Genomic DNA, 21,098 nt, shown 5'->3' on the forward strand with positions numbered 1-21,098 from the left:
CCAACCCATCCTGCAATAAATAGCCTTGGTCTTGCTTCCTCCTAAAGTTTCCTGGGGTGGCCTGGCCTCCTGGAGGTCAGGGATCAAGGGCTGTCAGAAGGGAAGTCACAGTGGCTTCCACAGCCTACATCTCAGCACAGCCCAGGCCTCCACCCCCTGCTTTCTCTGCCCACCAGTCCAGCTGTGGCCCTGGGGACAGGGCTGGCCCCTCTCAGAGAGCTGGGTCAATATTTGTTGAGTGACTAAGTGACTGACTCAGCATAAATGCCAGCGCCCGCCAAGCGCTGAGGTATGTTCTGCTGGGCCAGGCGGGGACAGGGATTGAGTTACAGTGGCAATGGGCAGAGCCGGGCCCCATGCCAAGCCCAGCACTGCCCACAGGCAGGGTGAAGGCAGGAGCAGTTTCCAGCAGGTAGGCTGGGTGGGGAAGAGACTCCCGGGGCCAGGGTGGGAGGGCTGCTCCGAATCAGGAGCGTACCACGTGGGGTCACTGGGCCCAGGGTTGCCCAGGGGCCTGACAGAGCTGGGGAGGCAGCAGAGCCAGCCAGCAGGTGAGAACACTGGCGGGGGCCGGGAGGCTGCAACCAGAGCAGCTCTGGGTGGAGCGGGGTTGGGGGCGGGGGTGGGGGTGGGGAGAGAAAGTGGCGGATTTTCTACGGGATAGGGGTGTCTGTCTCCCAGAGTCCATACCCTGGGGGCCCCGGGCCATCCCCCCTCCTCCCAATCCAGCAGGCAGCGCCCCTCCTCGCTTCCTGGAAGTCAGGCAAAGTGACCTCGGAGTCCGCCCCTTCACAGGTACCTCAGGAGGAGGAAGTTCACACCCCAGGGAGACAAGGGGCAGCAGAGCCAGAGGAGGCTCTAGGTAAAGATGGGTGGGGGTGGGGGGGGGAGGGGTAAAGGGGGGGATGAGGAGACCCCGGGAAGGGAGGGGGCCCCAGGGACAGAAGGGGGCACCTGAACCAGAGGAGAACCCAGGGGACCGATAGGGGCGTCTGGAGGGAGAAGCATGCACAGTGGGGCGGGGGAGTCACGAGAGAAGGGGCGCTGGGGAGAGAGGATGCTTGGGGGATGGTGGGGGCACTCAGGGAAGGAGGGGGCAGCAGGAGAGAAGAGCAAGTCAGAGGAGGAACTGGGCATCTGAGAGAGAAAGGGGGCTGTGGGGGGACAGAGTGAGCCCCCAGGGAAGACAAAGGGGCTTCCAGCAGGAGAGGGCACCGAGTCGGGGGATGTGTCCCCACTCAGGGCGGGTGACGGAAGGGGAAGAGGGGACATGCTTGGGTGCAAGAGCCTGTGGGTCAGAAGGGGCACTCTAGGGAGGAAGGGACCGCCTGGGGGAAGAAGAGGAGGGTGCTGGCGGGGGGAGGGCCCCACCCTTTGTGCACCCCTTCCCCACCCCCCAGCACCCCTTCTCCACCCCCAGCACCCCTTCCCCACCCCCCAGCACGTGGAAGACAGGTGACATGGGATGAGGCCTCAGGCCCCGGGAGCCTGAGAGTGTGACTCCCCAGGCTAGCACTGGATATCAGAGCACCCTGCGAGCCCCTCGAGGGTAATGCTGTCCCTCCGCGGTAAAGCCAGCCCAGTCCCCACTTTCTCCCCACAGGGAGCCCTGGTGACCCCTCTGCTGAGCCAGCCAGGCTTCCTGTCCCTCTGTCACTGCTTCCCAGCTGCAGCTCCTGGCAGTACCTCTCGTCACTGCCTGCCCGTGCCCTGGTCGCTGTCAGTAGTCACTGCTGCCGCCCGTCACCGCCGAACGTCACTATGCCTGTCCCTTGACCTCACTGCGTGTTTCCCTTTGCCTGAGACCACCATCACACGGTCACCACGTCTGCCGTCGCTCATGGCACTGCCACAGCAGTTCCGGGTGCAGTGAGAGAGCACGGTGACTCCATCCACTTTCCCCTCCGCAGTCACGGGCCAGCGGAACTTTAGGGTGTCAGGCAGTGGGAGCCAGCAGTAAATAAGAAGAGAAGCCCCTGGCCCTGGAACCCTGTACTCTAGTGAGGGAGACCAGGCCATGAGTACTCGGGGACTCCAACTCGGGTTGAGGAGGCAGCTCTAGCCCCACGAGAACCCCCTCCCCCCTCCCCGCCCCCCCCCCACCCCGGTTCCCCTGGGTAGCTCCCTCCCCCACCCCTCCCCACCCCACACACATCCATAGCTGCCTTGGCCCTCTTTGAGAGGGTTGGGTGTTTCCCGGTGTGAGTTCACCAGGGCCTGGGCCCGGCCTGGATAAAGACCTAAGGAATGTGGGCCGCTCTCGGTGGCCCCCATCACACTATGCCTCTGATTCTGTAACTCTGTATCCCCTGCCACTTCCTTTCCCCTGGTCATGCAGAGTCAAGGCTGTTCCTCCTGGGATATAACACGCTGGAGGTGAGCAGGGAGAGGAAGGGAGAGGAGTGAACACCACACCAGGACCACTAGAGGGGAGAAGTTCAGAAAGAAGGGACTTCTGGATCTATGAGGCAAAGCAGCAGCAAGGAGGAAAAGTTGCAGGTGGTGGGATTTACAGGTCAAAAGAACTTCCACCAGTGAAGCAATGACCAAATCTCAGGCAGGGGCTTCTGAAGGAGGGGTGCAGGGAAGCCCGGGGTCGTTGAGAGTCACCTGCAGACAGGCAACAAAATCCAGAGCTCCCTTCATCCCCAGATCCTTCTCATTCCACTCCTCTCTCCTGTGCCACTTGGAACCATGGAGCACAACAAAGATGCTGTTTGGAGAGCCAATGGCTGTCTGCAGTCTGTTTGCATCGCTTGTTTGTAAGCGTTCAGCTGTGTATCAAGAATGTGAGAGTGTTTTGGCCTGATTTACCCAAGCTGCTTGTGTTGGCTAAGCCTATTACTTGCCGCAGTGTCTGTCACCTTCTTCACAGTCAGGCTGTATGTTCAGAGTCTGTCCTGGGTTTGCAGAATCTTCATCTACCCTGCCAAACCTCTTTCTGTCCTAAGCCTGTTTGGAGAATCTGAGTCTTTTTAAACAGTCTGTCCCTCTTTCCTCATGGGTAAGATACTTTTTTTTTTTTTTAATTGCAAAAGCTGCCCTGCATGCAAACCTCTCTGTCTACAGAGCTGGTCTTACATGCTTGGCTGGGACATTTCTTTCTGCCTAAAGACACTATCCTTGTTTTCAAAGATTTGTCTGTTTTCCGCACCTGTCCGAGTCAGCAGAACCTATTCCCTTGGCAGGAAGTATCTCTGTCTCTAGACTGTGTCCTGCTCGCAGAGTCTTTTCCTCTTTCAGAGCCAGGTTCTGTCTGCAGAACCTGAGCCCTGTTTGTACAGTCTGGGGTGTTTTTCAGGGCCTTTGCCTATTTGCACGGCCTATCTGAACTTGCCTGGATAGAAACTCTGTCTGCAGGCTTTACTCCTACAAAGAGTTCTCACCACCAGGGGTCGCTGTGTCTGTGAGCACCTCTGTCTTTCTGTAGAGCCTATCCCTGTTGGCAGAGCCCATGTCAGTCTACACGGTCTATTCCTAATAATTGCATGTGTACTTTTTAACAGGACCTGTTCCTATTCATGGAGTCTTTATCTGTTCCTAGAACTCATCCTTTTCTAAAGCCTGACCCTGTTTGCAGAACCTGGGCTCTCTACAGAACCCAGCCCTGTTTCAATATCTTGTCCCCGTCTGGAGCATCTGTGCTGGCCCACAGAGCTGATTTCCCAGCTGGCTCCTTTCAGCATATCCCGCCCTTTCTAAAGATGTCACTGTTAACAGAGGCCGTCTGTTTGCAGAGCCTGTGTGGGCTTACAAGACCTCTCCTGTTTGCCAAGACTCTGTCTCTAGGGGCCTTGTCTACAGAGCCTGTGTCTTTTCACAGAGCCTAAGTCTCTCAGCAGAGCTCATGACTGCTTGCCCAGCCTGTTTCCATCTCCCCGTGTGCAGGATTTGAGGCTGTTTCCCGTGGCTGTCCCTGCATACTAAGCCTGACCACGCCTAGAGAACTTTGGCCTGTTTCAGAGTTGCCTCTGTCTGAGAAGCACATCTCTGATTGGTAACTCTGTGCCTGTTTGCAGAGCCTTGCCTATCTGTGTGCCTGTTCATATCTGCAGAGTCTTTCTGTTCTGCAAAAAGTCCCTGTCTTAAGAGTTCATCCCCACCCACAAAGATTTGCAAAGCCTTTCCCATTTCTGAAAAGCTCCTCCATACCAGCAGAACCCAGGACTGTTTGCAGAGCCTTTCTCAGCATTCACAGCCTTTGCTTGTTTGCCCAGCCTGTCTGAATTTCCCCAGGTACTGTCTGTGTCTCTTCACACAGGTCGTCCTTTCAAAGGTGGTGTCTGTCGACAGAACTCATCTTTGTCAGGAGAACCTGTGCCTGTTCCATCCCTTTCTTGGGTCTCAGGAAGCTGTCCCTGTTTGCAGAGCCTGTGCTTGTACACAGAGCCTTTTCTCTGCAGGTGCTGTGTCTCTTTGCACGGCCACCTTGCAGCAGTCTGAAAGACTTTGGCTTATTTGCCTCGTGTGCAGAGCCTATCTTGCCTACAGGATTCTGTCTTACTTCAAGAGCCGTGTCCTGTTGGCAGAGCCTGTCCCTGCCTGCAGCACCTGTTGTTACTGAGCAGAGCCCTCGCCCTCTGCAAGCCTATCACCATCCACAGTGCCTGTCTCTGGCTGCAGATCCTACATCTGTCCGTTTTGAACTCTGTCTGGCAAAGGTGGTCCATAGACTCAAAGCCTACTGTTGTCTACCAAGCTCAGCCTTCTTTCAAGAGCACAAACGCAGACCACAAGCTAGATCTCTGTTTGCAAAGCCTCTGTGCTGACATCTGCAGTACCTGTCCTGGTTTTCTGGCACTTGTGTTTATGCAGCCCTCGTCATAAGGGGCACAGGCCATGACGAAGGGGCTTTGGAGAGCTGTCGGTGGGGAGAGCTCCTGCTTGGAGCCCAGAGGACCGGGGGGCAACCTGAGCCTAAGGACTCCGGCTTGTGTTTCCTCTCTCCCTCCCTCCTGATCTAGGATGGACACCAGGAGGGGCCTCCCTGACATTGAGAGTCACAGGGACCTCCACATATGGATCATTGAGGTGAGCAGTACGACCAAACAGAAGAACTGGGCGAGTGTTCGGGTCTCTGAGACTAGGCTTCTCCCACCCCAGAGGGTCATGGTTGCTCTCCTGAGTCCTCAGGAGGCACCCTCCTCTCCCAGAACCTGCAGATGGTGCCGGTCCCCGAGCCGGCTTACGGGAACTTCTTCGAGAAGCACTGCTATGTCGTTCTGCACGTGAGCACTTGAGGAGCCTTTTGGGGGACTGGGCGGGGGGGAGGGGCACAGCCCACTGGGGGCTCTGATGATGCAGATTAAGCTCCATCCTGGAAAGAGGCAGGCTGGGAGCCCAAGAATCGCATCCCACAAGGAGGCTGCTGCTGCCCTTGAGGCTTTTTTACCCTCCCCTCCGCATTCTCCCTCTCTTAGCTGCGGAAGCACCTGACCAGTCTCCCCAAAGCCCTTGCTACCTCCTCCACCTTGGGCCCCAGCCCACCCCACCCACCCCTGGGACCCCAGCCCCCTACCACACACACACAAACTCTTGGGCCCTAGGTCCCCCAGAGCCTGAAGGCCACACCGGGCGTGCCCAAAGACCTGCACTACTGGGTCGGCAAGATGGCGGCACCGGGGGCGCAGGGCGCGCCGGGCTCCTTCCTGCAGCATCTGAAGGAGACGCTGGGCGGCGCCACCGTGCAGCACCGCGAGGTGCAAGGCCACGAGTCCGCCTGTTTTCGAAGCTACTTCCGCTCGGGAATCATGTGAGTGAGACGGGCAGGGGGCTGATAGGGCCAGAAGCTGTGCGGTGGCTGGCAGCTGGGGCAACTGGCTTCCTCATCACAGCGTGTGGGGTGTGTTGGGGTTGTTCTGTGTTTTTTTTTTAATATATAGAAATCATACCATACAACCTACCCATATAAAATACACAATTCAGTATTTATAGTATATCCACAGACTTATGTGATCCATCACTACAGTTTTAGAACGTTTTCGTCACCCCCCAGAGAATACCCCTACCCTTTAGCATCATCCCCACTTCCTCCCATACTCCCTTCCCTCCATCCGTTTAGATTTCTCTCTTCTGGACATTTTACTTAAATAGAATTAGACAATGCCGTGTGTGCTTATACCACATTTTATTTGTTTTCACCACTTAATGGATATTTGGCTTGTTTCTACTTTTTAGCTGTTACAGGTAATACTGTTGTGAACATTGGCATACAGGTTTGGGCTAGTTTTTGCCCCCATTTTTACTGAGATATACAGGACTGTATCAGTGTAAGGCGTACAGCACAATGGTTTTACTTGCAGGTATCGTGAAGTGATTACTGCAGTAAGTTTACTCACATCCAGTACTGTACATAAATCTTTGTGTGGACATTTGTTTTTCATTTCTCTTGGGTGTATACCCAGGAGTGGATCCCAGTTTTGTTTTGAGTTCACTTTTGTGTTACCATGCCCAGTATAAATATGTCTTTTGTTGTAAATTGCTTCAAACATGTTTTTAATTACCAAATGCATTGAACCATAGGAAACTGCCAGTATTCGATCATTCTGTTGAATCAAATACATGTAAATAGTGTGTACATAAATGCATGCACACATGTATACATGCACATGCAGAAAACATGCCAGCCCATATATGTCCACCTACCGGTGGGCACACATCAGTGAGTATTCATGTCCACCTACACACATACACAGTTACGTGAATTCCATGCATACACATCTATACTCACACGGATATAGATACACATACCCACATGCATACATGGATATGCACATGCGTGTGTCCACATATCTACACACGGATAAGCACATGCACAGTCCTGCCCCCATATGCTTGCACATGCGTGTTCATATCTACTTGCACATATATGTTAGGCACATGTGTGTCCCCACATGTGCGCGTGCCCATGTTCGTGTCTGCACTCACTGCCCGAGTGGCAGTCTGTGGTCTCACGTGGGACCCTGTGCTCTCCTCAGCTACAGGAAGGGAGGCCTGGCCTCTGCCCTCAAGCATGTGGAGACCAACGTGTACAATATCCAGCGACTGCTGCGCATCCGAGGGGGGAAGCACGTGTCGGCCACCGAGGTGAGAGCTGCGAGGGATGCCGCCTGACCTTGGACTCAGCTGGACTGCATGTCCTGGAGTGTCGGGAGGTGTGGAGGGTGGTGGGGACAGTGAGGGGAATGTGGGCGGTGGCCTATCCTGATGAGGAGAGAGAAGGCAGAGCCCAGCTTCCAGCCCCACCTCTGCCGTGTCTCCTCTGACCCTTGGTTTCCTCGTCTGTCCCGGAGCACATTAAGACCTAGGACAGGGAGGCGGACGAGATGATGCACCTGGGTGGCCCCGGTAAGCAGCACCATGAGAGAGAGGATGATCTGGGGAGGTGCATGGCCCCACACTCTCATACACATATTCATTGCCACCCATAGGCACACACAGCCTCTCCCACTGCTACCCCAGAGCCACTGGGCCTATTGAGAGCCTTTGTGCAAATTAGACCTGAGTGCTCCTTCCTCCTGTCAGGATATTGATGGAAAATACTGATCTTGTGAGAACAAGATGGTCTCCTGCCATCCAGTGTAGTGAACAGTCAGGAGTCTGACAACTGCAGTATGAACGGTGCCCCCGAATTGTGCACATTACTGTCGACACAGTTCTGGGACACACACACAGTCCTGCCCAGCTCATGCAGTATCACCCATTGATTCAGTGACCAAACATCTGGCTCATGCAGGGCCACCATGCAGCCCGAGGTTTTGCCTGTTAGCCTGCCATAATTATTCAGAGCCCCCACTTTTCCTCTCAAAAGTGCCTCTGTTGGGGTGATAATTGCCCTCAGCCCCAGATCACACACTGTCTCCTACACAGGCACACGTGCACTGTCACCCAAGAGCACACACAGCTACACACATGGAGAAGCAGATGCGTGAGCCCCACTTGTATCCATGTGTCCATGTACACACGCACTGCTGTGGACACACGCCAAGAAGTGCCAGATTCAGTCACGGACACCCTGTGAAAGGAAGCATATTGGAGTCACAGACACCCAGAGACGCACCCAGCCACACCCACACAGTGACCCTTGAGGTCTCATGTGCTTACACCGACGCGTGCCTACACACAGCTCACACACACACCACACACACCACACCACACTCATACATGCAGCTCGCTGCACACAAGTGACACACCTGAGCTATGCTCGCGTGGGCAGGGGCTGGCTGCGGGCCTTCCCGGGGTCCAGGTAGTATGACGCCCCCGTCTCCTCCCTGACCCTGGCCCTCGCAGGTGGAGCTCTCCTGGCACAGCTTCAACAATAGTGATGTCTTCCTGCTGGACCTGGGGAGGATGATGATCCAGTGGAATGGGCCCAAGGCCAGTGCAGCCAGGAAGGCGCGGGTCAGTGTCTGCCCCAGGAACAAAGGGCTGCAGGGCTTGGGGGGAGGGATGGTCCTCCATGGGCCCATCCTCCAGCCACCTCAAGAAGTGGGCATGGCTCTCTGCCCAAGAAGCTGAGCAGTACCTACAAGCTGAGTCCAGATTCCACACTGGGGGTACCCCTGGATACCAGGATCAGGAGGTACCTCCCCAGGCCCCCCCACCTCTGGGAGCTGAGCAATAACAGGAAGGGTCTGGGCTGGAATGTCTGAGAGGTGAAGAGGCCATGCTGGGGAGGCCCTGACTTCCAGCTCTGGTCCCGCAGGGCCTGTTCCTGACCCACAGCCTCCGGGACAGGGAGCGTGGTGGTCGTGCACAGGTCAGCGTGGTGGATGATGAGGCTGAAGCCACTGACCTCATGGAGATCATGGAAGCTGTGCTGGGCCGCAGAGTGGGCAGCCTGCACGCCGCCATGCCCAGCAAGAGGATGAATCAGCTGCAGAAGGCCAATGTCCACCTCTACCAGTGAGCAGGCCTTGGGAGTGGGCAGGGTGGGTGTGTCCATCATCGCTGCAGTCGCATGGTGCCTCTAGGAAGGCCTCTAGGAAAGGCTCCTGGCTGTCTGGAGCAGGCCATAAGGCACCTTGGCCTCAGCCTGTACTCTAGCATGGCTGCCTTCCTGAGAAACTCATTGTACAGACAAGGCGACTGGGGCCCTGAAAAGGCCAGGGCACTGCCCAAGGCTTCATAGCAAGGCTGCGAAGAACCCAGCCCCCAAGCCTTCTGCTTCTGGAGGCAGGAGGGGCGGTGGCAGCTGGAGTGGAGCCAGGCCAGGAAGGGGCTGAACTGCCCACATCTGCATGCCTGTCCCCTAGAGTCTGCCAGAAGAGCAAGGATCTGGTGGTCCAAGAGTTGTCGACCTGCCCATTGACCCAAGACCTACTTCAGGAGGAGGTGAGGCAGGCTTGGTCTCAGCCATCCCCATCCACTCCATAACTCCAGCCCACTCCGGACCACATACTGACCAGCCCCACTTCTGATCCCAGAACTGCTACATCCTGGATCAGGGTGGCTTCAAGATCTACGTGTGGCAGGGACGCCGGGCCAGCCTCCAGGAGAGAGGGGCTGCCTTCAGGAGGGCTCTGGTGAGGCTGGGGGCCCTGTCTCAGAGGGTCGTTGTGCCACCCTGGGGTCTGAGGATGGGGGACATCTGTGTTCTGGGGTCTAAAGGGAGGGGTAGTCCTGCCCTGGGGCCAGGAGGGGGATACCTCGTGCCCTTGGAGCCCTGTCTGATGGAGGAGAATATAACCCGGTCCCGGGGTCTGAGCCTGGAGACCCACTGCCCTATCTGAGGGAGGAGACACACTCTGACCAAAGATCCCAGGGGAACACACGGCCCCTCTCTAGGGTACCACAGGCTTGTGGTACCCTGGGGGACCTACCTTGAGGTCTGAGGATTTTCCAGCACTGGGCCCACCTTCCTTTTCCAGGAAGGGAGGCAGGGTTCTGCCTGGGGTCTGAGGGGTGGTCATAGCCCGCCCTTCCGGAGGCCCGGAGTAAGGGGAACCTGCGTGTCCTTGGGGACCTCGGAGAAGTCGGTAGTGTCAGAGCCAGCTCCTTATGCGGGTCACGAGCTCAGTTAATTAATGCTGCTCAGTGCACAGCTGGCCCCGCAGGTCCCGCGGGGTAGAGTGGAGCAGTGGGCCCCTGGGCCACACGCCTCACCCAACTCCCGCCCCAGAACTTCATCCAGGCCAAGGGCTACCCGAGCTACACCAGCGTGGAGGTGATGGACGACGGCGCCGAGTCGGCCGGGTTCAAGCAGCTCTTCCGATCGTGGTCTGGGCAGCAGCGCAAGAACAAGAACCTTAGTGGGATGGGTGAGAGGGCGTGGCCAGAGAGCGGGGCGGGGCTCCGAGCTGCAGTGGGCGGGGCAGGGCCCAGAATATCCCCGAGAAGAGTGAGGGGTGTGGCTGGAGGGGGCTTTTTGTGTGATGGGCGGGGCAAGACACCCTCTGTCCCACCCTCAGGTAAACTGCTTCAGGTGAAGCTAGACGTGGGCAAGCTGCACAGCCAGCCTGAGCTAGCCGCCCAGCTCAGGATGGTGGACGACGCTTCTGGGAGCGTGCAGGTGAGGGGCACTGGCTTGGCTGGGTGAAGATGTCTTCAGGTGAACCATGTGGCTGCTAAAGTGTCGCAGGTATGCCCTAGTGCACGTCTGCACACAATCAGGGACCCTCGGGGGCATGTGTACACGTACCCACACCGCCCCTGAGCCAGCTCATACTGTGTGTGATAGTATTGTCTCACACAGTGGCCACTTGCTGGTAACATGGCACTCAGCACAGTAACATCTGGACAATTAATTGTGCCCTTTTGTCGTATGTTTGACACAACCATACCTATTATATTATAGACACATACACCTTTGTCACTGCACTTATTCACAGTTAGGTACACAGTTGCAAACATGTAGCTGTACAAGCTCTACATCACACATGATCACACCCCCACACCCAACCTTCAACACAGTCACACCCTGTCAGCTCCCTGTCTGCGCTCAGACAGACGTCCTGGGAGATGCAGCGTTTGGGGGCTACTTCCAGGCTCTGTATAGGGCAGGGTTGCCTCTTGACTTACTGGGTCACCCCTGGTCAGGGCCCTTAATGTCTTCAGGACTCAGTTGTTTAGAAGGCTCATTTTTTAAAGTCTTTAAAATGGGGCTAAATCTGTGGTCCCACCTGGCCCCCAGGCTGGTGTGCGGGTGCTGTGGGATGATGGGAACAGGACAGTGGGCCTGTTTGAGGGGTGCTAGTTCTCAAGGTCGGCCAAGGTCAGAGAAAATACAGTTTCTCCAAGGTTCCCTCCAACTTTTGCCCTGATATGGATGGACAGTGGCAATGAGCGGGGAGGAGGCTGAGAATAGGAGGACGGGGAGCAGGGAGAGAGGATGAGAGGTTGGAGGACAGGGAGAGACTGAGGGAGGAGGGAGAAGACAGAGGGAGAAGACAGAAGCTAGAGGGAGGAGGGGGTAAGGCAGGGCGGGAGGGCTGAAGGCCCAGGAGAGGAGAAAGGGAATCAGGGAGAGGTGGGGTACCCAGGCAGAGACCAGCGGAAAATGGAGATAAGGGCAAGGCAGGCAGGAAGGAGGGGTCTGTAGCCCAGACCCCAAGTACCAAGGCAGGGACGGGACCTACCCACCCCAGCAGTGGGGGAACAGGCAGCCAAGGGGAGGGCTCAAGCCAGGAGGCCTGGCTGCCAGGTGAGTGCGGCTCCTGGAGGCATGGGACGGGAGTCAGCCTCTTCTGCAAGAAGCAGGATGCTGGGTGCTCTGGTCTTTTCCAGAGACTGCTATCAGGCCTCAGGATGCCCCGATATTGTTTCTTACTACATCAAAGTGAGCACTGTTACCCCCACTTTACAGGTGGAAAAAGATTTACACTTTACAGATTCACTTTACAGGTGAATCTCAGCGTGGACTCACTGCCCATGTGGGTGACCAGGATTCGACCGGGATCTCCCTGGCTTGGCTCCCCACAGGAAAAAGAAATCATGCTAAGTGTGACAGACTGTTTCCTTTTCAGTCTTTGAACAGGCTTTGCTTTTCTAAATGACACTTGAGAAAAGAAAAATTTTCCAAGAACCCCTGGGCCTTGCTTCCACCCAGCTTCTGCTCCCCTGGCCTGAGCAGCAATCAGCAGTGCAGAACCTGTCTGGCCCTTGCTCGGCTGTGGCTGGTGGGCTCAGGCTGGGGTGGCCTGAAGCAGCCGGGGCAGCCTCTGGAGTCCTCCCTACTTGTTTGTTGCAGGTGCTCCACACCAACTCAGAGTCCTGGCTGCGAGCAGCCTGGCGCAGATGTAGGCCCCAGGGGTCTGTGGGGGGAGCACAGAGCCTGGGGTGGGTGCACACCTCGGGGGGAGCCCCTTGCCTGCACAGGTGCGGCCGGCCTCTGGCTGCGGAGAGCTTCCTGGCTGGACAGGTGGGTGGGCTGGTTTAGGTGGAGGCACCACCCGTGCCTGTCGGTCCCCTGTTCCCCAGATATGGTGCATCCAGGATTCACGCAGGCAGCCTGTGGACCCCAAGCACCACGGACAGTTGTGCGCTGACAGCTGCTACCTTGTCCTGTACACCTACCGGAGGATGGGCCTCGTCCAGCACGTCCTGTACCTGTGGCAGGTGCGCCGGCCTGAGTCGGGTGGCGGGCACCCTCAAGCCCTGAAGCGGAGGAGCCAAGGACGGGGCCTGTGACCTGCGCGGGCCCTCACCGCTCCCGCCCACAGGGCCTCCAGGCCACGGCACATGAGATCAGCGCCCTGAGGGGCAATGCCGAGGAGCTGGACCTGTGGTACCGTGGAGCCCTGGTGCAGGAGCACGTGACCATGGGCAGCGAGCCCCCCCACTTCCTCGCCATCTTCCAGGGCCAGCTCGTGATCTTCCAGGTAGGGCTCACCTCGCTGCCGCCGCCACGGCCTCCCCAGTCCTCTGTGTGCCTGTGGCCTTTCCATGCCCAGGCTGAGCACCTTCTCTGCAGGCCAGGGGCCAGCCTACCGCCCCTCAGCTTCCTGGTGTTTCTCTGAGGCCCAGGCGCTCCGAGGGTGACCCCAGCCTGCCCCAGTTTCCTCCCCCATCCCCAGAGCCAACCACAGAACAGGGGCGCAGTGAGGAAGCTGAACAGAAGGGGAGCCGGGGCCTTGTCTGGGGTCACACACAGACCCAGCTGCTCTCCACTCTCCACCTTTAAAGCCTGGGGGACCCTTGCTCTGACCCCTCCGAGATGGGGTGAGGGATCCATTTAGAAAGGGCCTAGTGCCCTATTCCAGATTAAGGGGCTTTTCCCACTACACACTCACAGAGAACAGAAAATAGAGGTAGCTTTAAGAGGGGGCCCTGGGTGCTGATGCAGTACAGCCCCTGCCCTGGGAGAGGGGGCAGCCCAGGACCCCTTACCTCAGCCTGAGGCCCAGTCCTCTCATAGGGGCACCCCAGGCACAGCAGGAAGGGGCAGCCAGCACCCGCCGTGAGCCTCTTCCACATCCAAGGCACCGACAGCTACAACACCCGGACCATGGAGGTGCCAGCCCGCGCCTCAGCCCTCAACTCCAGCGACGTCTTCCTGCTGGTGACAGCCAACCTCTGCTACCTCTGGTTTGGAAAGGTAGCCCACGCCTGGGGCAGGGGCACCAGGCCAGGGAAGTCCACTCCTCAGCGGAGGCTGACTGCAAGCCCAGCCTCAGACAGGCCAGGAGGGAGGCGGCGGAGAGCCACCTGTGCTTTCTGGAACCTGGGGGACGTTATAACGTGACAGGTGGACAGGGGCGTCCACAGGTCAGAGCCAGGCCAGGCCGGGGCCACCTCCTCTCCTTCCGGCCTCGTTCAGGGACCACGTCCCTCCCCAGGTGTCTTGGGGATCTTCAGCTGATCTTCAGCGTAAAACCTGAATGATCTGCAAGTCTAGAGGTCTCCATCCTGTGCTCCGACCTGGAGAGGGTCCCTGTGACCTTGATCGCCTGAGGAGACAGAAGCCAGGGGCGGGCGGGGGCGGGGCAGGGAGGAAGGGAGACGCTTGTTCACGCTGGGCCGCGAGCCCAGGCCCCACGTGACTCCCGCTCCCAGGCCCCCATTAGCGGGGGCTGAGGGGCTAGAGGTGAGGCCCTCTCCCGCTGCAGGGCCTGACCCAGCTTCCTGCCTTGCAGGGCTGCAGCGGTGACCAGCGTGAGATGGCGCGGACGGTGGTCACCATCATCTGCAGGGAGGATATGGAGATAGTGCTGGAGGGTCAGGAGCCTCCCAACTTCTGGGAGGCTCTGGGGGGCCGGGCGCCCTACCCCAGCAACAAGAGGTGACAAGGCTGGGAAGAGGGGAGGAAACTGAGGCCCAAGAGGGTGGGTGATTAGTTACGAATCACACAGGGAACTAGACAGAGCCCAGGAGCCCACCCCTCCCTTCTCCCCATCACTGACTTGTAGCGGGAAGATGCTGGGGAGAGCGATGCAGTGGCGCCCTCTGCTGGAGAAATGTACTCCCTGCACGGTCCCGTCCTGAACCATCCAGGACGCAGAGGGCCCGAGGGCAAAAGCGCCGTCCCCCAACCCCGCACTTCCCAGAGGTGGTGTCCCCAGGGTAATGGGACATGTGGGGAAACAGCGTGTGTGCAGTGTGCCAGAATAGTGTGCGTGTCGTGTGTAAATGGATAAGGAAAGGCAGAGGTCTCTCGGGGCTCTGGAAGCAGAGTGCTGGTCTCTCTGTGTGTGCGGGACCTGGCTATTCCCCCCACTGTCTCCTGAGCGCCTACATTCTGCGGTCCCTTCTCTCAGTCTGGCTTCCCTCCTCCTACTCCTCCCACCTTCGGCCTGAGGCGCAGCTCCTGAGCTCCCAGCCCGGGGTGGGGCCAGCGGCTTCTCCCTCCGGGGGCAGCAGGACTTCCCCTGGGCCCTCCCTGCCCTCCCGCCCTCCACACTCAGCCGGCTCCCTGCTCCTTCCCGACGCTCCTTTCCCGGGAAGTTCACGGGGCAGCTTGTGCTTCGGCTGCCTGTGGGTAGACAGATCACCTAGCTTTCTCCACTGACACACGGAGGCCTGGAGGAGGGCAGGCGTTTTGGGAGTAGACCCTGGGATGGGGGAGCTCAGAGGAGGGCCAGCGCGTCCTGCCCTAGGAGGCGTTGTGTCCCAGCCCCGGAGGGGTGGTGGAGGGGTGCTGTGCGGAGGGCTGGCTTGGCCCAGGCTGCCAGAGGCCCAGGGCTCTCTGCGCCCCTCACAGCCTTGTGCCATGGTGGCCAGGCCCCCCGAGGATGTGTGCGACTTTCAGCCACGACTGTTTGAGTGCTCCTGCCAGGCGGGCCCCCTGGTCCTCACAGAAGTAGTGTTCTTCAGCCAAGAGGACCTGGACAAGTATGACGTCATGCTGCTGGACGCCTGGCAGGAGGTGCGGTCACCTGGTGCCCGGGTGGGGTGTGAATGGGATGGGCCTGCGCCTAACTGGGGAGAGTGTGTGTGGCTTCGTGTTTCTAGCCACGTGACTGCATATAAGGCTGCGGGTGAGTGACTGCCTGTGACCCTGAGACCCTGAGGACTGTGATCCTGTGGCTGTGGATGAGACGCCAGGGACGACAGTCCGAGGAGCCCGTGGGAGGCTGTGGCTGTGTGTCTAGGGCTCACATGCGCTAGAGTTGGGTGCAGTGTACCTGTGTGCCTTCTGACCGCGTAAGCCCAGGCGACCAAGTGCCTGTGGCTGACGTGTCAGTGCTGAGTGGGTATCTGTAAAGTGACTGCGTGTGTGTATACATATGTGTGTGTAGTGGCCATAAAGTGATTGTGTGTGTGTATATGTGTGTATGTGTATGTGTGTGTAGTGGCCATAAAGGGATTGTGTGTGTTTATGTATGTGTGTATGGTGTCCATAAAGTGACTGCGTGTGTGTATACATATGTGTGTATAGTAGCCATAAAGTGATTGTCTGTGTGTATATGTATATGTGTGTGGTGTCCATAAAGTGATTATGTGTGTGTAGTGGCCATAAGTGATTGTCTATGTGTATATGAAGAGATGGCAAGAATACACAGAAGAACTGTACAAAAAAGAGCTTCATGACCCAGATAATCACGATGGTGTGATCACTCACCTAGAGCCAGACATCCTGGAATGTGAAGTCAAGTGGGCCTTAGAAAGCATCACTACAAACAAAGCTAGTGGAGGTGATGGAATTCCAGTTGAGCTATTTCAAATCCTGAAAGATGATGCTATGAAAATGCTGCACTCAATATGCTAGCAAATTTGGAAAACGCAGCAGTGGCCACAGGACTGGAAAAGGTCAGTTTTCATTACAATCCCAAAGAAAGGCAATGCCAAAGAATGCTCAAACTACTGCACAATTGCACTCATCTCACACGCTAGTAAAGTCATGCTCAAAATTCTCCAAGCCAGGCTTCAGCAATACGTGAACTGTGAACTTCCTGATGTTCAAGCTGGTTTTAGAAAAGGCAGAGGAACCAGAGATCAAATTGCCAACATCCGCTGGATCATCGAAAAAGCAAGAGAGTTCCAGAAAAACATCTATTTCTGCTTTATTGACTATGCCAAAGCCTTTGACTGTGTGGATCACAATAAACTGTGGAAAATTCTGAAAGAGATGGGAATATCAGACCACCTGACCTGCCTCTTGAGAAACCTATATGCAGATCAGGAAGCAACAGTTAGAACTGGACATGGAACAACAGACTGGTTCCAAATAGGAAAAGGAGTTCGTCAAGGCTGTATATTGTCACTCTGCTTATTTAACTTATATGCAGAGTACATCATGAGAAACGCTGGGCTGGAAGAAGCACAAGCTGGAATCAAGATTACTGGGAGAAATATCAATGCTGCTGCTGCTAAGTCGCTTCAGTCATGTCCGACTCTGTGCGACCCCATAGATGGCAGCCCACCAGGCTACCCCGTCCCTGGGATTCTCCAGGCAAGAACACTGGAGTGGGTTGCCATTTCCTTCTCCAATGCATGAAAGTGAAAAGTGAAAGTGAAGTCGCTCAGTCATGTCCGACTCTAGGGAAATATCAACCTCAGATATGCAGATGACACAACCCTTATGGCAGAAAGTGAAGAGGAACTCAAAAGCCTCTTGATGAAAGTGCAAGTGGAGAGTGAAAAAGTTGGCTTAAAGCTCAACATTCAGAAAACGAAGATCATGGCATCTGGTCCCATCACTTCATGGGAAATAGATGGGGAAACAGTGGAAACAGTGTCAGACTTTATTTTCGGGGGCTCCAAAATCACTGCAGATGGTGACTGCAGCCATGAAATTAAAAGACGCTTACTCCTTGGAAGGAAAGTTATGACCAACCTAGAGAGCATATTGAAAAGCAGAGATATTACTTTGCCAACAAAGGTCCGTCTAGTCAAGGCTATGATTTTTCCAGTAATCATGTATGGATATGAGAGTTGGACTGTGAAGAAGGCTAAGCGCCGAAGAATTGATGCTTTTGAACTGTGGTGTTGGAGAAGACTCTTGAGAGTCCCTTGGACTGCAAGGAGATCCAACTAGTCCATTCTGAAGGAGATCAGTCCTAGGTGTTCATTGGAAGGACTGAAGTTCAGCTGAAGCTGAAACTCCAATACTTTGGCCACTCATTGGAAAAGACTCTGATGCTGGGAGGGATTGTGGGCAGGAGAAGGGGACGAGAGAGGATGAGATGGCTGGATGGCATCATGGACTCGATGGACGTGAGTTTGAATGAACTCCGGGAGTTGGTGATGGACAGGGAGGCCTGGCGTGCTGTGATTCATGGGGTCACAAAGAGTCGGACACAACTGAGCAGCTGAACTGAACTGATGTGTATATGTGTGTGGTGTCCGTAAGGTGATTGTGTGTATGTGTGTGTAGTGTCCATAAAGTGATTGTATGTGTGTATATGTATGTGTGTGTAGTGGCCATAGAGTAATTGCATGGGTGTATATGTGTGTGTATGTAGTGGCCATAAAGTGATGGCTTGTGTGTATATATGTGTGTGTGTAGTGTCTTCGTGTACCTGCATTTGATCTCCATTTATTTCCTCTCTGATCTTCATTATTTCCTTGCTGGTGCTGACTTTAGATTTTGTTCTTTTTACCTAATTTTGTTCTCTTTACCTAATATTTGTAGGTAATAGGTTGTTTATTCGAGATTTTCCTAGTTTTCTTGAGGCTGGCCTGTATCACCATGAATTTCCCCCCAAGGGCTGCTTTGGCTGCACCCCATAGATTTTTGTATGGCTGTGTTTTCATCGTCATCTGTCGGTGTGCGTGCATTTGCCTGTGTTCATGCAGCTGTGTGTGATGGCTGTGTGGTCAAGGAACTGGCTGTAAGTGGCCAGACCAGCCAGGAGCAATGATGCTGTGCAAGAGGCTGTGACACTGGCTGACGGTATGGGTGCCTGAGTGAATGTATTCATGCGACTGTGCGATCACGTTTCAGTGTGGCCGGATGCAGTGGCGTTTCAAGATAATGTTTTCCAGGCTGTGCGATCCAGTGTGACTGTGGATCAGCTGTGTCTGTGTGTGGTGCAGCTGTGTCTGTGTGTGGGTGATTGTGTGTGGCCGTGATTTGCCTTCTGGCTGAGTGGTGAGGGACAGTTGTGTCTGTGTAGCTGTGGCTGTTTGTGTATGTGTCTGGGACGCCATGTGAGTGTGGCAGGGAGGCCTTTGGGCTCCCATCCCACTCAGAGCACAAGCAAAGCCCTGTGCCCAGCAGCCCTGGTTCTGCCTCTCTCTCGCTTTGCTCCAGCCCCCACGCCCTCCTGGCTGCTCCTTGAGCACGCCGGCACACTCAGGGCCTTTGCGCTGCGTGTCTCCTCTGCTCAGAGCATCCCCCAGCCCCACTCCCTCAGATCTTGACTCAAATGTCGTCTTTTCAGTAAGGCTTTCCCTGACTCAAATGACGGTATCTACCACTTCACCACCACGACCACCACTCTTCTTTCCCTGCCTTGTTTTTCTCCATCTGATATTCTACATAATTTACTTATTTTTGTGCTTCCCCCAGCAAACGAAAGCTCTGCAAGGGCAGGGATTATGTCTATGTGTTTTCCATGGTTGAGTCCCTCATCCCGAGATAGTGCCTGGCACACCATTGGTACTCAGTAAATATGTGTGGATTGACTACACACATGCATGCCTGCGAACCTCCTGGCATGTTTCCGGGTGTGCGGGTGTGTGGCCAGCCTGCTGGGTGGGTCTGGTTGGCTGGGATATGTGTGGGGGGCTCTGAGACCACCTGTTGGACAGGGCTGGGAGGGAAGAGGTCAGCTCCACCCACCCAAGGCCAGGCCCCCTCTGTGGCCCAGATCTTCCTGTGGTTGGGGGCAGCTGCCAGCGAGTGGAAGCAGGAGGCTGTGGCCTGGGGCCAGGAGTACCTGAAGACCCACCCGGCAGGGAGGAGCCTGGCCACACCCATTGTGCTGGTCAGGCAGGGCCACGAGCCTCCCACCTTCATTGGATGGTTCTGCACCTGGGACCCCTACAAATGGAGTGTGAGTGACACCTGGACTCCCCCATCCCCACCCTAATCCACAGGAGGGGGCCACCCTGGTATACTGAGGGGGAGCCATCACCCTGCCCAGGGACCTCCGGTCTGTGGAGGGAACCTGATCCCTTTGTTGCCCCTCCATCAAGCTCCCATCCTGATTCTTGCCCCTAGAACACCCAGTCCTACGAGGAGGTGGTGGCGGGTGACCCAGGAGCAGTTTCTACCATCTCTGAGATAACAGCCGTGAGTATTAGGGGCCCCCTTCCCTGGTGGCTCAGATAGTGAAGAATCTGCCTGCAATGCAGGAGACCTGGGTTCAATCCCTGGGTTGGGAAGATGCCCTGGAGGAGGGCATGGCAACCCACTCCAGTAATCTTGCCTGGAGAATCCCCATGGACAGAGGAGCCTGGTGGGCTACAGTCCATGGGGTCACAAAAGAGTTGGACCCAGCTGAGCAACTAACGCACACACACACTCATGGGTCTGGGCTGGCATGGCCCAGAGGCCAGAATGAGCAGGGAAGGAGCCAGGCGCTGGAAGGGGCAGGAGTGGCATTGGGGGCAAGAGGACCAGGGGGCTCAGTGCAGCCTCCTGGGGGAGCCCATCCCCCAGCTTCCTGAGCCTGAGGCCCCTCTCCTGGCAGGAGATCGTCAACTTCCGGCTGTCCAGATGGCCAGGCAATGACAGGGCAGGCCCATTGGCCCTGCGGGCCCTCAAGAGCTCCGAGGACATCTCAGAGAGTGAGCTGGAGCTGGGCCCCCGCGCGGGCACCGGCAGCCGGAGCACCGTCAGCAGCGCCAGCAGCAGCAGCTACCAGAGCAGCCCCCAATCCCTGGGCAGTGGGGGCCTGCCCCGGGAACAGCTGAGGCACCAGGCTGTCGAGGACCTGCCGGAGGGCGTGGACCCGGCCCACAAGGAGGTGGGTGCTCAGAACCCCTGCCACTCCCAGTCCCCACACTCGTGCAGGGAAAGCTGAGCTGCAGGCACCCAGGGCGTGACCCACAGGTGGTGGGCCATGGGCAGCTGCCCTGGGAGACGAGTGTTCCAGATGGGGTGATGGGCAGAGAGACGTGGGAGAGGATGGCACCTCTGGGTGGGTGGGACAGGGTTGTGGGACACCCTGCCTCTGCACCCACTCTCTCCTGCCCCCACCCTGCCTCAGGCCTATCTCTCAGACTCTGATTTCCAAGATATCTTTGGGAAGTCCAAGGAGGAGTTCTACAGCATGGCCAAGTGGAGGCAGCAGCAGGAGAAGCAGCAGCTTGGCTTCTTCTGAACCCAGGCCCTGCCCTGCCAGTGCCACCCAGATGGCCCAGGCGTGGGCACCTGCCTGCGGGCACCCCCATACAAATACCAGAGCCTGAGGAGGCCCTCCTGGCACTCCCTCCTTGGAGACTCCTGGTCCCTAAAATAAAAGCCAGTGGCTCTGACAAGGTGTGGTGAGTCAGCTTTCAGGGTTGGGTCACTCAGGTCCACCTCTTAGGGGAGTGGGCCTCTGGGACTGGGGGGGCAAGGGGGGCTGTGACATTCCAAAGCCTGAGCCCTCCATGCCCTCCACCTTGAGTGGGTGTGTTCCGTGCTGGTCCGTCCTGCCCCGGGGAACAGACACCCCCGACCCCCACCTTGCTCCACTGTGAAGGTGGAGAGGAGTAGAGAATGAGCTGCTGGGGCTCCAGGGCTCTGGGACACACATGCACACACATGTACACACACACACATGTACACA

At 56.7% G+C, this 21,098-nt stretch overlaps 1 protein-coding gene and 1 long non-coding RNA gene across 29 annotated transcripts; one reads left to right on the top strand and one right to left on the bottom strand.

Annotated features, from left to right (window-relative positions):
- Positions 1–279: 279 nt before the first annotated feature.
- VILL (villin like) lies at positions 280–20,802 on the top strand. Of its 28 annotated transcripts, none has more exons than XM_086365886.1 (24): positions 280–412; positions 796–862; positions 1,604–1,882; positions 2,339–2,499; positions 2,653–2,762; positions 4,965–5,031; positions 5,154–5,228; positions 5,547–5,752; positions 6,978–7,086; positions 8,290–8,400; positions 8,705–8,904; positions 9,255–9,333; positions 9,426–9,524; positions 10,121–10,259; positions 10,410–10,510; positions 12,418–12,555; positions 12,660–12,818; positions 13,355–13,534; positions 14,073–14,218; positions 15,157–15,301; positions 19,191–19,376; positions 19,544–19,615; positions 20,016–20,291; positions 20,535–20,802. In XM_086365886.1, exons 4-24 carry the CDS (start codon positions 2,464–2,466, stop codon positions 20,646–20,648), a joined length of 2,748 nt encoding a protein of 915 aa, XP_086222012.1. In that variant the 5' UTR covers positions 280–412; positions 796–862; positions 1,604–1,882; positions 2,339–2,463; the 3' UTR covers positions 20,649–20,802. The 28 variants fall into 28 exon arrangements, with proteins under 28 accessions (XP_086222012.1, XP_086222013.1, XP_086222024.1 ...); XM_086365887.1 differs by having other exon boundaries at positions 1,668–1,882; XM_086365885.1 differs by having other exon boundaries at positions 389–551.
- LOC147348028 (uncharacterized) lies at positions 6,111–8,326 on the bottom strand. Its single transcript, XR_015150911.1, has 2 exons — positions 8,193–8,326; positions 6,111–8,014 (listed from the first exon to the last, which is right to left on the bottom strand). It is a non-coding gene; the product is annotated as an uncharacterized LOC147348028 (long non-coding RNA).
- Positions 20,803–21,098: the final 296 nt, after the last annotated feature.

Source organism: Bos grunniens, chromosome 22 (assembly GCF_055505025.1).
Source record: "Bos grunniens cultivar Pamir isolate PY7600 chromosome 22, Bosgru_T2T1.0, whole genome shotgun sequence".
NCBI lineage: Eukaryota > Metazoa > Chordata > Mammalia > Artiodactyla > Bovidae > Bos > Bos grunniens.